Here is a 14727-nt window from a genome sequence, read left to right as displayed (position 1 = left end):
AAATTATTTATACAGTTATGTTAAATTTTTATAGCTTTCTGATAAACAAGATAAAGAGTTGCCCAGAGAAGAAAACAGGAAAAGAAAATCATTTTATAAATAAACTGGGATCCACAACTAATCAAAAGAAAAAAACAAATGTTATTCTTCTTCTACTCTCCTTTTGAGCTACTAAAATCATTCAAATGAGAATGTGTGATTACATTTCTGTAATGTTAAGTATAGGCAAGGTCTCTTTTTTGTTGTTGTTTATGGCCTCAAGTATTGCAGGAACGCCCCTGTTTGAGAGTAGCGGTCTCTTCATATTATCATAGTTTCTTTTGTGTTGCATGACAGTAGTTAATGTAGTTATTTTAAGTGGGGGAGAGGAGGGGGGGGGGGGGGGGGTTGAATTCCAGAAATTATTTAAACAAAAACACGGTTGCATAGTCAGCGGCCATTGCAATGTATATGGACGAATTTTCTGACTTCTTGCCAAACTGAATCCAATACCAATATTAGTATATACCTACCTGGAAAAAAGCAAAGTACTTTACTTTTTTCTTTGTTATAACAAGAGACTAAATGTTATATAACTTCGAAACAGATCGACTTCACATGATTAGATGTTCATATAAATTGTAAACAGAGCGCAAATGAGTTTCTCAAGTCGTCCCTGACCTTTCTACCTATTGTACTTTGACAGGAAATAAAAATAATTATTAAAAGAAATGGCGAATTGACCAAGTCGGGATTAAGCTTAAAACTGTTAATATTTTAGTTGCGGTCAAAGTCAGCGAGGTGATATGCCTGCCTATATATAAATACACACAAGCTTGCTTGCTTCATCCTCTCTCTAAAGATAACTTAAAAATTAAAATCTTCATTTATTCTTCTTCAACTTCAACTGCATCTTCAATCTTCCTCACAAGGTATCCCATTCCCATCCATCTCTATGTTGACTTGACCCCTGTTTCTATACATACTACAAACGTTTGCATGCATATTTATTTGCAGATTAATCTTGTAGTAGGATCATTCACCAAAACATTTTAAATTAATTTCGTTGTTGGAAACATATATAATAGGATGGCGAGATTTTGAAATTGATCAACATCACAGTCGATCTGATAAGTGTTGTCTCGTGTTTGACTTAAATATGTGTGCTAATTAAACCAACTCATGGAAGGTGGATTGTCAATCTGTCTTTGTAGAAACATAATTAAGAGAAAGAAGAAAAACATCAATCATTTTCTGTAATTTGCACCATATATTTCAAAAGCGTTGACTCCGTTCCTTGTATGATATACTTTGGTGGTCTCTCTTGTTTATAAGGATCTGATATATTCAAAAAAAGAAAAAAAAAAGTTTATATGGATCTGACTTTCCTCTTTTAACTTATATTACAGGATCCTTTTTTAACTTAAGAGATCTTTCTGAGTTGTTGTGAGATGGAAATGGTGTCTGGGAAAGTAATTCAAGGTTGCTCCAACGCAGGCAATCCTTTCCATGAGTGTACTCCTATCTGTTTAGAGAAATTAAACTCCGTGGATGTCTACAAGAAGGAGAAGAAGCTCTTTGGTATGCAAAACTGTTTTTTTCTTTCTATACTCTGTTTATTGACTGGGTCAAAGTTGTCATCAAAAATATCTGATGAGACTTGTTTTATTTTTTTGTCAAGGGTTTGGTAAGAGAACTCCAAGCAGGGACACTCCTCCAGGCAGCCCCGCTAGTGGAAGCAGATCACCTCTGCCCAGCTTTTTCACCAAAAAGAAGGTCGAGTCAAACAGTTCATCTTCCACTACTGATCACACCAATAATAACTTCTTCAGCCGCCTTTCCCCGCTACATGCACTCCCATCCCAACCCACCAAGAACGAGGCTGCAACAAGTGTGAACTCCCTCCTCATGTCTCCTACTCTGGCTGGGTATTCAGGGGGAGACTTTTTTGCAAGAAGGGTAAGGGCCATTTTCTTCTTATCAAGAAAAGCTAAGCACTCTCTTTTTTTTTTGCTTCCCTTGAGACTCTCTCTCACTCATATATGTATGTTGGTATTCGACTGATCAGGGTGCTGTTGAGGATGATGATATGTACTCTCCAAGGCCTTTTGGAACTCGTCCTAAGACGCCTGAACACCCTCTTAGGACACCTCAGCATAGGCCCCGTACACCTCAGCACCTCTCTGATACTAGGCCAAAGACGCCCATACATGAGTCCTCTGCAATAGGAAGGAGGCCCCAAACACCAGAAACTAGGCAGCAGACTACACAAAATAGAGGGAGGCCAACAGAGTTCATGGAAAGATCCCCCGGGCCTAGGTCCAAGACCCCAGAGCCACAACCTACCTACTTTGAACCATCCTCAAGGACTCCAAAAAAGCGGTCCAAGACGCCAGAACCCAGTCCTAGGGTTCCACAAACTCAGCCCATATCCCACAGATCTCTTGACAGCGCTGCTATTCAAACACCTCAGCCCAGTCCTAGGCCTAGGACGCCTGAACACCAGACCAGGACAGTGGAAACAAGGTCAAGAATACATGAAAGTAGGCCAAAGACTGCCGTCTCTAGAGAAAGATCACCTCATCACAGAGAGACGATCCCACAAAATCAACAAAGGTCCTTTGAGATGGGTGAAAGGTCACCTCAGGCCTACAATTATCTTGGGAGCAAAGCTGAGTCAGAGAACGATACTGAATCAGTTCTACTCTATCCAGAACTGATTTTGTCCCCTCAAGAAAGGCCAGCGAGCTCAGATGAGGATAAATTTTCATTTGTGGATGACGATGATGATCGCGACGATAAGCAAGACAAGGAGCCTCCAGAGCTACCAGATGAATCGCAGAGCTTCAGTCTCTCAGAAATCACCCGGATGAAAGGAATAATAGTTAAGAAGAACGAGGAGATCCAGTCCATTGTATCTGCCGAGTCCATTGTCTCTGTGGGAGACTACAGAGTCAGAGCGAGCGTGTCGGCCACTCTTTATCAGATCCTCGACAAGCACGGCGACATTGCGTCCGGTTCTAAACTACACTCGCTCGCCACGCGATCCTACTACCTCGAGATGCTCGCCTCCGTTGTTTTCGAACTCCAGACGACGCCCTTGAAGCATCTCAAGGAGTCCCGCGTGGTGGAGATGCTAGCGATTGTTAGAGACGTCGAGTCGGTGAAAATCAAGGCGGGTTGGCTCACGCCCGTCCTGGAGGAGATAGTCGAGGCGGTAAAGCACTACGAGCGGCACAAGAGGAGCGGAACGGAGAGAGAGGTGTGGGAAGGGGAAGTGTTGCTTGCGAGACAAGAAATGGAGAGAGAGGTGAAGGAGCTAAAGGAGAAGGAGAAGGGATTGAAGGAGTGGAGGGAGAGAACGTCGGAGATGGCTGGGAAGTTGGGTGGTCTTGATATGAGAAGAGCGCGTCTTGACAAGAGCTTGGCGCTTTTGAGTTCCAAGGTGGACAAGTTTCAGGGTGAATCTGTACTTCAAGCCATCTTTTGACCCTTCTTTCATTTGGCGGTTGCGTTTGCATCCGATAATTCTTTTGTTCATCACGTGTGAGTGACAAGACAAGCCTAGCGAGCCGCAAAATAAGCATTTGCTCAAAGCACACTGTAAGGAGCGGTTTGTTTTGGCTTTTGGGTGGAGTATCTCAGTGTCTGTATATGCTTCTTCTCTATATCTATACCTCCTGCACTATATATATTATTATATATCTTTTCAATAGTTTATGATAAATGAAAACAAAAAAAGTCTAATAAAAACATAATGTCTTAACGAAGAAGAAGAAAAAAGTTTCATAAACTCAACGTATAAATGAAGATAAAAAAAGTTTTGTCCAAAAAATGAAAAAGAAACTTATGGTATGAGTTCCAAAAAAAAAAAAACTTATGGTATTAGTTTTTGGTTTTCAAATCTTGGTTTCTGATTTTCAAATTTTTTTTTTTGATTTTCAAATTTTTATTTTAGTTTTTAGATTTTGGTTTTTTATTTTCCTTTATTTTTTAGGTTTTCAAAAAGTATTTAATACATTATTTTTAATAATATAAAAACAGCCATAAAATATTCAGAAGTTATCATTAAACACACAAAATTAAATGGTGAGAAGTAAATTTACATATCGAAAACGTTAAAAATAAATTCAAGAGAAAATTTTCAAAAAAATAATTTTATGCTTAAATAAAAAGATCATTTTAGATTAAATCTATAGCTTTATCGAATATAAAAAACAAAACACACACAAAAATACATATTTAAAATTTATAAGTTTACATTTTTTAAAAGTGGAAGATGAAAATCATGGATTGAAAAACCTGAAAAACAAAATAAAATGGTGAGAAAGACAAAGAGATGAGAAACTATATAAAGTTTACTCTCTTCGAATTCAAAAAGATTTGAGAGTTTTAACTGAGAAACAATATATTTTTGTTGCAATAATTTGTTTTCTCAGTAATTTTTTTTATATAAAAAGAAATAAATTCTAATTAAGTTAAAAATTCCGTAGAAATTTTTTTTCAAGAAGTCTATAAGTACTAGAATACTTCTCAAAAAAAAATTGAATAATTTATTGACATATTTATTAAAAAATGTCTTCTACTCCTAAACTCTAAAATCAAATTCTTTAACTAGATATTAATAAACTCTTCATTAAACATAAAATAAATTTATAAAATGTTTAATATATAAAGAAAATGAACATTTATATGTCAAATTTTATTTTTTTAAAGAAGATTTATAATCTATATATGTGGGAAAAAAATCAATTCTATTGAATTTGAAATTGTTTATATTACATGATTTCAATTTATTTTCTACCAAAATATTTTTTTTATAATTTTATAAATTTATTTTAAGTTCAGATACATGATTTTCTCAAAAATATTTGAGGGATATAATAGTAAAAGTGTTTAGAAACTTCTTTTTGGTCATAAAGAAATACAGTAGAAACTCTACAAAGTAATATTCGGTAGATTAATAATTTTTTTGGCCATCTCAAAATATAATAAAAATAAATAAAATAACAATATAATATTTTTATACAATATATAAATATATAATCTTATTAAAATTATAAATTAATATATATATATATACAAAAATAATATTATTTATTTTATATTCACAATGGAGTTTGTCTCTTTTCTTAGTACATGTTTGATAATATTTAGTAAAACTTAATAGAAAAAACCAATATTCTAAACTTAACTAATATATTAATATATATGATTATTTATATGATACATATAAAATACTACTCTTTTTGTTTCTTATCATAAGTAATTTAAGAAAAAATTGTTTATTTCAAAATATAAATAGTTTTCATTATTCAATGTAACTTTTAATTTTATTGGGTATAGTGTGACCAATCAAATAATATAGACTTATATATGATTGGTTTGACTATACGTAATTTATATATAAAATGCTATTTCTTAATCTTTGTGCATTCAACTAAAACTACTTACATAAAAACAGAGAGTTAATTATATGATTATTTATACGATGAGAAGCAGAAAATACTTAAATGTCCAAGATAACAAAAAACAAAACCAAAACAAATAACGAGAATCTATCTAATATTGGTCAGCTTTGAAATAGTATACGAAAAATGGTCCATAATTACCTAATAAATAATGGGTTTAAGTTATTAATAAAAATTGAAAGTCCATTATATTATGAGAAAATATCTATCTCAGCTAACTTTAAAGTATATGAAAATGACTCAAACTAATTATCTAAAAAAATATTTGTTTAAAATAATCATAAAACAAAATTTAAATTTTCTATACATATTTCAAATCAAAATAATAATTTAAAATTGTTTTGTATTAAAAATTGTTTCAAAAATATACATATATTCAAAATTTGATTTTTACTAAAATATTTTCCAATTACTATTATAAAAAAATTAATATATATAAGAAAAATACAATAGAAAACCCAATTTCAAACACTAACCTAAATTATAATTTTTATATTTGTACATTAAGTTTTTTAAAATAATATATGCTATTATTTATATGATAGTACATATAGATACTATTAATTATATGATTATTTATATGATGGTAGATATAAAATACAATGGCACATATCTATATATATAAAGAAGGGTTGGTTCCCTCCTGCTGACACATCAGCATCCACCTAAGAAATTCGAGCTCTCTCATGCCGCCACGTGTCAGGTTCCTTGAAGCGCATCGTTTCATTTAAAGAGTTTCGTTCGTGGGCCTTTGATCATATTATGTTATGTTTGTTTATATTGTTGGGCTTTTAAATTAATATTAGGCTGACGGCCTAGGCAGACGTACTCCTCGCGAAACCTAATATGTATACGCCAAAACATGTTCATCTTCGTTTCACTCTGCGGCGGTGGTGACGATCGAGTTCCTCGATCTCTCTAAACGGATGGCGTTATGGATTACGTGTTACAAAGTAATCCACTTAAAACCCTCTATTAAATCACCCACGATTTCTAATCAGTGCGAGTCCTAATCTTTCAAGGCAGTGGTGATTGACTATAAAAAGGTGAGTTTTCCTACTTTGAAAATCATCCTTTGATTTGTTCTAAACTAACCAGTAAAGCTAATATTGTAAGCTATGTCTAACGTTTCATCTTCTTCTCCGATTTGCAGACGACTGCTCCTCCTTCACTGTTCAGATCCGGATGCTCCGTTTCTAGAAGGCGCCGTGGTGTTGCCCGCAAGCTCCACCGCTTCGTTCATTGCTCACTAATACATTGAAAATTATACTGGTCACGGCTGATTTAGATGTCAGAAAAACCAACGTGAGAAATGTAAGAAGCTTTCCATCTGCTCAAATACTACTTAATTTTAAATTAAACTAAGCTCCTACAACCTACTAATTCATGCTCTTTCTATGTCAGATGAAGAAGAAGGCTAAGGCTCTTAAAGGTCTTTCTAAAAACTTCAACATATTCTCAAGAAAGTCTCGGTAAGAGTTATTCAACATTGTAAACTAATGTTCTCTTATGTAATTTGACTATTTAGTGGTGGATATTGATTGGATTTTGAATTAAGCAGGGAGCAACATAGATTCTGGTTAAGAGATTGGGTCAGTTGAATGCAAAAAGAAGAAGCTATTGTAGAACAGAGGATTGGGTCAGTTGAATGCAAAGAAGAAGCTATTGTAGAAACAGAGGAAATAAGAAAATCCAAAAGCTAAAGCCATGAAGATTATGGCTGAAATAGAATCTTAATCAAATGACAGTGATTGTGGCATAGGAAAAGTTCTTGACATGTGCTCTTTTGGAAATAAGGCTACACTGATTCTGGAGTTGTTACAGCCATAATCTGGAGTAGAAACCCTTTGCATTTCCTTTTGTTTTTGTAACAACCTTTGCATTTCCAATATTAGATCATCTCAACAACATGATTTGTTTGATGTTTTAGTTACCAAAACCTGCAAATTGTAATGGGTCTTTCTTTGTTATGACCAGGAATGAAGAAAATCATCTCTGTGACCAAAGTTATCATCAATGGCTTTCTGTGTCAAATTTCCTACTATTTTTTATCTAAGTTTTTTTTATAAAAGTAATCTTAGAAGATTTGAAAAATCTGGTATGACTATAAATAAAAGTCATGTTCTTTGTAGGGCGATCATCCGATTCGGAAAACATGAAAGTTTATGATAAATTATATTTTCAATGACGACATGCTCATGTTACCTCCTCTTAATGATCACGTTTATGTAAAACAACGTTCATGCGTGAACAAAATTGATAATTGTCAGATTATATTCCTTCACCTCCTATTACTTTATGTAAATGTATTACATAAATAATTTTATAACTAATTGTATATTTTAACTCAAATAAATTCCTAACAAAAATCTACAATAACCCAAATTTATTTTAAAAAATCATAATCCAGTAATATATATAGTTAAATTAAATAAAAAAAATATGAATCTATTTACAAGTTTGTTTCTCTTCTACAAACAAAAATGAGAAAAAAGTCTCACATATTTGTTTTGGTCATGTAACCCCGGAAAATCACAAAAGATTATGTAAAACCATATCTAATTATTAATTTATAATTAAAACATAAATTACTAAACAAAAAAGTAATTTTAACCTCTTAACAAAAGAAATCATATTTAAAAAAAAAAAAAATCAAATCCAGATTGGTTTATTTAGAAAATCATATTCTAAAGAGTAATAGGTTGTATTTACTTTATAAAACCATAAGCAATTATTCAGATAATATGGTTTATTTAGTCTTTAAATCCAATATCATATATATAGTTTTTATTCGGATTACTTGAATTATTTAATGATCTACTTCCCGCCCGTAGGGCGGGCTTACCCTAGTATGATGTATAATAGTGACATCAAGCTAAGAAGTACTAAACAACAAATATTCATATGCTCTTCAATATAAACATCTGATTAGATAAAAATAATAGTCGAAATTTTGAAATTAATTGGATATTATTAATCTATATAATTTATTTAGGCAAGAGATAAGAATAAATAAAAGTTGAGGACCAGTTTACAATTAGAAAAGTGCATCTTCAAAAAATAAAGATATGCACAGTAGATCTTCAAATTTGAAGCAACAATGTTCATGACTTCATTTTGAAGCAAGAATTGAAGTAGAGTTAGAGCAAAACCTACTTCAAAATAAAGCAAAAAGTGAAAAATGAACTGGGGTTGGAAATGGTCTAACATTAGTATTTTATAGAGTTTTTAATATAGTTGTGTTACTATTTTAGGTTAATTTTTGCATTTAACTGACTTGGGAAATATATCTGCATTCAAATTCAAATTTTGGCTCATTTTTGGTAAATACTCCCTCCGTTTCATATTATTTGTCGTTCTAAGTCTTTGCACACAGATTAAGAAAACATTTAATTTTACATATTTCCAAAATAAAAATACTATTACCAATACACATCAACCAATACAAAAATAGAATAGAGAATATTTTCAATAAATTTTGCATTGAAAACCGAAAACGACACTTATTTTGAAACAAAATTTTTGCTCTAGAACGACATATAATTTGAAACGGAGGGAGTAGATAATAGCATGTGACTAGGGGAATATACTAATTCCTTATTTATGGTTTATCGGTTAGATAAACATTAATGGTAAATTTAATAATAAACACATCAAGATAATATTATTTTTATTTTGTATTTATCTTTTAATATATACGAGATCATAAAATCAAGACTTATTATTAAAATCTAATAAAAGCCGCGAATCTATAATCCCAACTTTGTAGGTATTATTAGGTTACATAGGATTTTGTAAATCTTGGAACTTTAATTCTTAACTAGATTTTGACCCGCCCTTTAAAGGGCGGGTATATTTTTGTCTTATTTTTTAAATTAATTTTTATATTTTATTTATTATTATATTTGTAATTAATTATTGATTAAATTTAATTTGATGTAATATAATTTTGGTAATTATATTAAATATGCCAAGTTGCATAGCTACACACATATCCATATATATTTCAGAAATTATTTTTAAACTTTATTTCTAAAGTTTGCAACATATAACTTTTTCTTAGTTGTTACATAACGTAATTAGTTAAGAATATTTGTACCCAAAAATTCCGAACCGGAATCGACGCGAAAATCAAAGTCCCATCCTTAGTGTTTTGAAATCTGATCTGGACCTGCAGTTGAATCGGTAAATTTGATGACTCAAAATAAATCTGATTTGGGTTTTATGAAAAACCAATATTTAAAAGCAAAGAAAACCCGCAAAAAATCACTAATATCTGGAATCCGTTTACCGGTTAAAACACTGGTTAAACTAATATATAAATATTCGTGAGTTTTAATATTTTTTGTATGTCTTAAATCTTAACTTGTTAAAAATAAGTAAATAATCTAAATGCAGTTAGGAAACAAATCGTAAAATGCAGTTAAGAATTATATTGATGCTTGTCCAAAAAAACAAAAATTATATTGATGCAGTTTTGACAAAAAAAAAAAAAATATTGATGCAGTAATGGATCCGATTTTGCCAGCCCAATTAAGAATTATATTGATGCAATAATGGGCCGATTTTGTCAGCCGATATTAGCAGTTATATTAATTTTTAAAAGTGTATCAAAAGTGTCTTTCATAGCAGTTATAAAATAAAAAAGTGGACTAAACATATATCAATGGGGCATGCTTCAACTTTAATAGTATTGATATATAATTTTTTTCATTTGAAAAATATTTTATTAGTTATTATTTTTATGGTTGTAGTACTTATGTTGTAACTAATATTGTTTCACTGTCTTTGCAATATTATTCAGAAATATTAAAGACTCAATTGAATAGAAAGCCACTTAGTACCAAAGCTAAACAACTTTTTCAGAAAACCATATTAGTTTACTCAATTCGTTAATAGTTTTAATAATTTTAGTTGTTTACATATAAAGTATGGAATTTGGTTGTAGGAGGTTATATCATGACAGAAGTATTAAAGGATTGTTCAGTCCAAGTTATTGTTGTTCAGTTCAGCAACAAAAACAACATCTCAAGATAAGTAACTCTCTTTTATTTCAGAGATTATTATTTTACGAATAAAATGTATGAGATATGATCAGGCGAACATAACTTGAGATTTATGAAGATATTACTAATATGATGAAGCCGATATTAAAATATAATATATTTGTAGCTGTGAAATTAACTTTTATTCCCTGTTTCTAAGATAGAAAAGAGAGTTTCTAATAGGTTGAGACCGAAAACATATTTCTTTTTTGAAATCCTATTTTATAAACTCAAGTTTCTTCCTTTCGTTGCCCCTACCTGAGTACATTAAATAGATTCAGCCTCACCACAATCTAAAACCTGTCCCAGCACATCTAAAAAAAGGTTTAAATAGGTTACTATTGATAACAGGTATATATATTAAATAATACATCAAGACTTTTATAATTACCAACTAAGAAACTGTCATTGCATGATCCAGTCAAACCAGTTTGAAAGTCGACCAAACTAAGATACAAATCATAACGCAAGTGATTAGATCGAGTAATGGCTGTATTTTGAATAAAAATCTGTTGTATGTATGGTATATTGATCAATAAGATCTTGTTGCAGGAGTCAGATTAATTTTTTTAGATGTTTCTCCATACTCCAACCGGAAGAAACCATTTACTCTCAATGTAAATATTTTGCATGAACTTTATGACCCTTTTACATGTTACAAATAGAAACGAAAATAGTTAGAACAAAATAGCAATTCTATACCGGTAACTAAACGATAATAAGTAAAATATAATTAAGATATATAGGTGGACAATTCCGAAGCCTTACATTCTCATTAGCTAAGATGGTTTCCATGGCTTGTCCTGATAAAGAAGTGTATAGTCTTCAAGTGTGTAGCACCTTCACATTCAGTCAACGCTTCGAATTGTTAATCGCAGTAGTCTTCATATTAGAAGCCATAGAGTTTTTTTTATGGTAGTGGTTTGTTTAAGAAAGCACTTCGCATACATCTTTATATATACAACTTTATATATACAACAGGAAAATGTTTGAGGTGTTTAGGGTTCCCAGAATAAAAGCCTAGCATATTCGGAATCATATCTGAACAAAATTTGAAGTTACTAAAATACAGTTATTATTCCTATTATTATGGATCTAGTTTAATCATGATGAGTCAAATTCGCTTACCATATTTTCAAAAATCGTATTATCTATATTTATATAATCCGATATTTTTTTAAATGATCATATGATTGTTGCCAAAGTTATTTATTCAATTAATTATAGTGTAAAGGATAACGAACATGTCTTTTTGTGTGTTTCCATAAATTATGCATAGAAAATCGTCTAGTTTGTACTATTGAATGATATTTAATTGGTGATCATGTTTAGGGATTCTGTTATTATCCATATCAAGCAAATTGAGCAAATATATATATATATATATAATGCATAGAAAATCGTCTAGTTTGTACTATTAAATGATATTTAATTGGTGACCATGTTTAGGGATTCTGTTATTATCCATATCAAGTAAATTGAGCAAATATATATATATATATATATATATATATATATATATATTTAAATTTTAAATTTTTAATGTTTAACACAATGTAATCAAAATAATAAAGATTATACAAAAGATGCTATTTTTATATCCAAGTGTTAAAATTTTTTAATTAATTTTATTAAATAAAGTCACGTTATATATTAAAAACAGATGATAAGCCATCAGATAATTGACGGATGTCAACTGAACAGATTGAACAATCAATTGTTAGTGTCGAAGCTTGCACAGAACCGAATTCTGGTATCTGTTAGATTATAGCCAAATTAAATAACCTAATCAAAACCAAGGAAACAAACTAAAATACAAAGTTCGTGTATAAAACACACAAAGGTCACCGATTGTTTTTAGTCGCAGTGGTATACACTTACAAATTACCAAAACCGGTTTTAACCAAACGTTTCAGAATATTTGATATATATTAATTCATGTAGCCAGGATGGGAAAGATATATTTAAATTATAATTAGAGATGGTAAATTATCTAAAGAAGTGGAACAACATTACACGGATTTAGGAGATGTTATCTGCATTTTACAAAAGAAAAAAGGCATTAATTAAAATCATAGATTAAATATAATACAATGGCAGAGAATGGTAAATACTGTTGAAACAGAAGGGCATCTCAAAAAAAGGCCTTCTGTTTTAATAGTATTGATATAAAGATCGATAGATACCCACATAGTTAAACAGCAGAGAAATAGCAAGGAGGAAGATGAATAGGGTCGATGAAGAGCGGTGGGACTGGAGAAGAGGAATAAATGGTTTGTTTTGGATAGAGCGTTTGTTTCTCTGTCTAGTTTTCGTCTTTCCCACATACGTCTTTCACCTCATCGTCCCTATCATTCTCCCCACTACTCTTATGGCTTTACCCATCTACTTATTCTTGATCCCTAATCTCTCTTCCGTTGGACCCTCTGTAAGTTCATATCTATATATATGCTCTTTTTTATATTACTTGTTGTGGCACAGTAGTTAACATGTTGATCTGTTTGATTAGGGTATTGGAGGATTCTGGTTGTTTTTATTGGATCGTTCCACTTTTTACTTAGGCCTTGAGTATTTTAACCTGTTGGCTGACGGCTCTAAGTCCACCTTCCTTTGGCGTCTCAACCTTTCCCTCTCCGTCGTGATCCACTCCATCTACGTCGCCGACCACTTCCTTAGATCTCATCAAGCAGTACTACCTCCTCCTCAATCTCAGAATGTTGTGACTCCGATTTTCTCCGGTGATTATATGTTACTAATATTCACTTGAACAAACCCTATCTATTGTTTATTGTATGCTAATCTACGCTCTCTGATTAACTTGAGATGAAGGTGATGTGAACAAGGACGTGGAGAAGGTGAAGGAGTTAGTGGAAGATGGGAAGAAGATGATGACATCTATGGAGCACATGATCCACTCTTTTCTCGAAACTCTTAGAAAAGATTGGAGAGAGTTTCGTGATGATGAGAAGAAGGAGATGAACATACAACAAGTGGATGTTGTGGAGCAAATGGTCTGCTCAAAGATGGAAACTCTGAAAGACAACGTTCGCCTCAACGTTGATGAGATCTGGACAGGTCTCCTAGATGACCTGAGATCTATAGTCGCCGAAGATATCAAAGCTTTGAGACAAGACAGCGGCGAGTATGTGAAATCTGTCACCGACCAACTCGACAAGACCTACCTTGCCATCCAAGAAACAGCCAAAGAAGCAATGACTACAGCCGACAAGGCCCAAGAGACGTACCTTGCCATCAAAGAAACCTCCAAAGAAGCGAAGACTACAGCCGATAAGGCCCTCGAGACCTTCCTTGCCGTCCAAGAAACCTACAAAGAAGCGAAGACTACAGCCGACAAGGCCCTCGAGACCTACCTTGTCTTCCAAGAAGGCCAAAACAAGAGACGGATGATAAGAGGGGAGGATGTAGAGGGGTTTGTCGAGCTGAAGGAGCAAGTGCGACGAATGTCGGTGGAAGCGGAGATTGCAGCGGAGGAGCAGGCTCGTGCTACGGGAGAGTTGGTGGATGCACGGATTCAGCAATGGGAGGAGGACAATGCCGATTATCTTGCCTCCCTCCCGCTCTTGTATTGCAATAAGCATAACTAATATTATATGATTTGATTTCATCGTCTCTTTCCTTTCTTGGTTTTTATGGAGCTTGTTGGTTAGATTTTAGTAACTAAAATAATTTTATTATTGCTTCTGATAATATTTTTGAATCGGTGTTCTAAAACTCTCCTAGACGCTAGATGGTGGCCAGACGGTTAATGATTTTGGATGCGTCTTAACAGCCATTTGAAACGTGAAAGAGAATGGGTATGCATTGATCAAAATGAAAGTTTCTTGTATGGCTGGTTGTTGTTTTGCCGTTTCAAAAATGATCTTGAGAACAACGACAAATATCTACTTGTTAGAGGGAAAAGTGGGGTTCAATCAACAAACTAGTAATCAAAGAAAATGGACTGGAGATTTTGATTAGATTAAGCATGAGTACAATGACAAATAAAAAAATCAGTCACCGACCAGTGAAAAACATGTTGTCAATTCGTATGTGGAGTTTTTGTCATTATAATTGGGGATCCTCTCTTCTCTCAGCAGTTTCCTTTTATTTATATGAGTTGTGCCCACTAATCCTAAGAAGCAGGTAGGTTAGGTCATCATTCCCCTAGTTCCTTTAGCACCCAATTTTTCAGACCGTTCGATCTGTTATTTTTCATGGGCGAGCCTGTGTGG

The 14727-nt window shown here is 32.5% G+C and overlaps 2 protein-coding genes across 3 annotated transcripts; both read left to right on the top strand.

The window, feature by feature from the left end:
• The first annotated feature begins 840 nt into the window (after positions 1-840).
• LOC108807127 (uncharacterized) lies at positions 841-3692 on the top strand. The gene is made up of 4 exons (XM_056987922.1): positions 841-911; positions 1389-1560; positions 1661-1938; positions 2048-3692. Exons 2-4 carry the CDS (start codon positions 1431-1433, stop codon positions 3467-3469), a joined length of 1830 nt encoding a protein of 609 aa, XP_056843902.1. The 5' UTR covers positions 841-911; positions 1389-1430; the 3' UTR covers positions 3470-3692.
• An 8975-nt stretch (positions 3693-12667) lies between these two features.
• LOC108809554 (uncharacterized) lies at positions 12668-14213 on the top strand. 2 transcript variants are annotated; one of them, XM_056990061.1, is made up of 3 exons: positions 12668-12923; positions 13005-13233; positions 13319-14213. In XM_056990061.1, the coding sequence occupies exons 1-3, from the start codon at positions 12720-12722 to the stop codon at positions 14098-14100; spliced, it is 1215 nt and encodes a 404-aa protein (XP_056846041.1). In that variant the 5' UTR covers positions 12668-12719; the 3' UTR covers positions 14101-14213. The 2 variants fall into 2 exon arrangements, with proteins under 2 accessions (XP_056846041.1, XP_018437193.2); XM_018581691.2 differs by having other exon boundaries at positions 12669-12923; positions 13325-14213.
• Positions 14214-14727: the final 514 nt, after the last annotated feature.

Source organism: Raphanus sativus, chromosome 6 (genome assembly GCF_000801105.2).
Source record: "Raphanus sativus cultivar WK10039 chromosome 6, ASM80110v3, whole genome shotgun sequence".
NCBI classification, from domain to species: domain Eukaryota; kingdom Viridiplantae; phylum Streptophyta; class Magnoliopsida; order Brassicales; family Brassicaceae; genus Raphanus; species Raphanus sativus.
The sequence above is the reverse complement of the archived record's forward strand: the minus strand, read 5'-3'. Positions and strand labels throughout refer to the sequence as shown.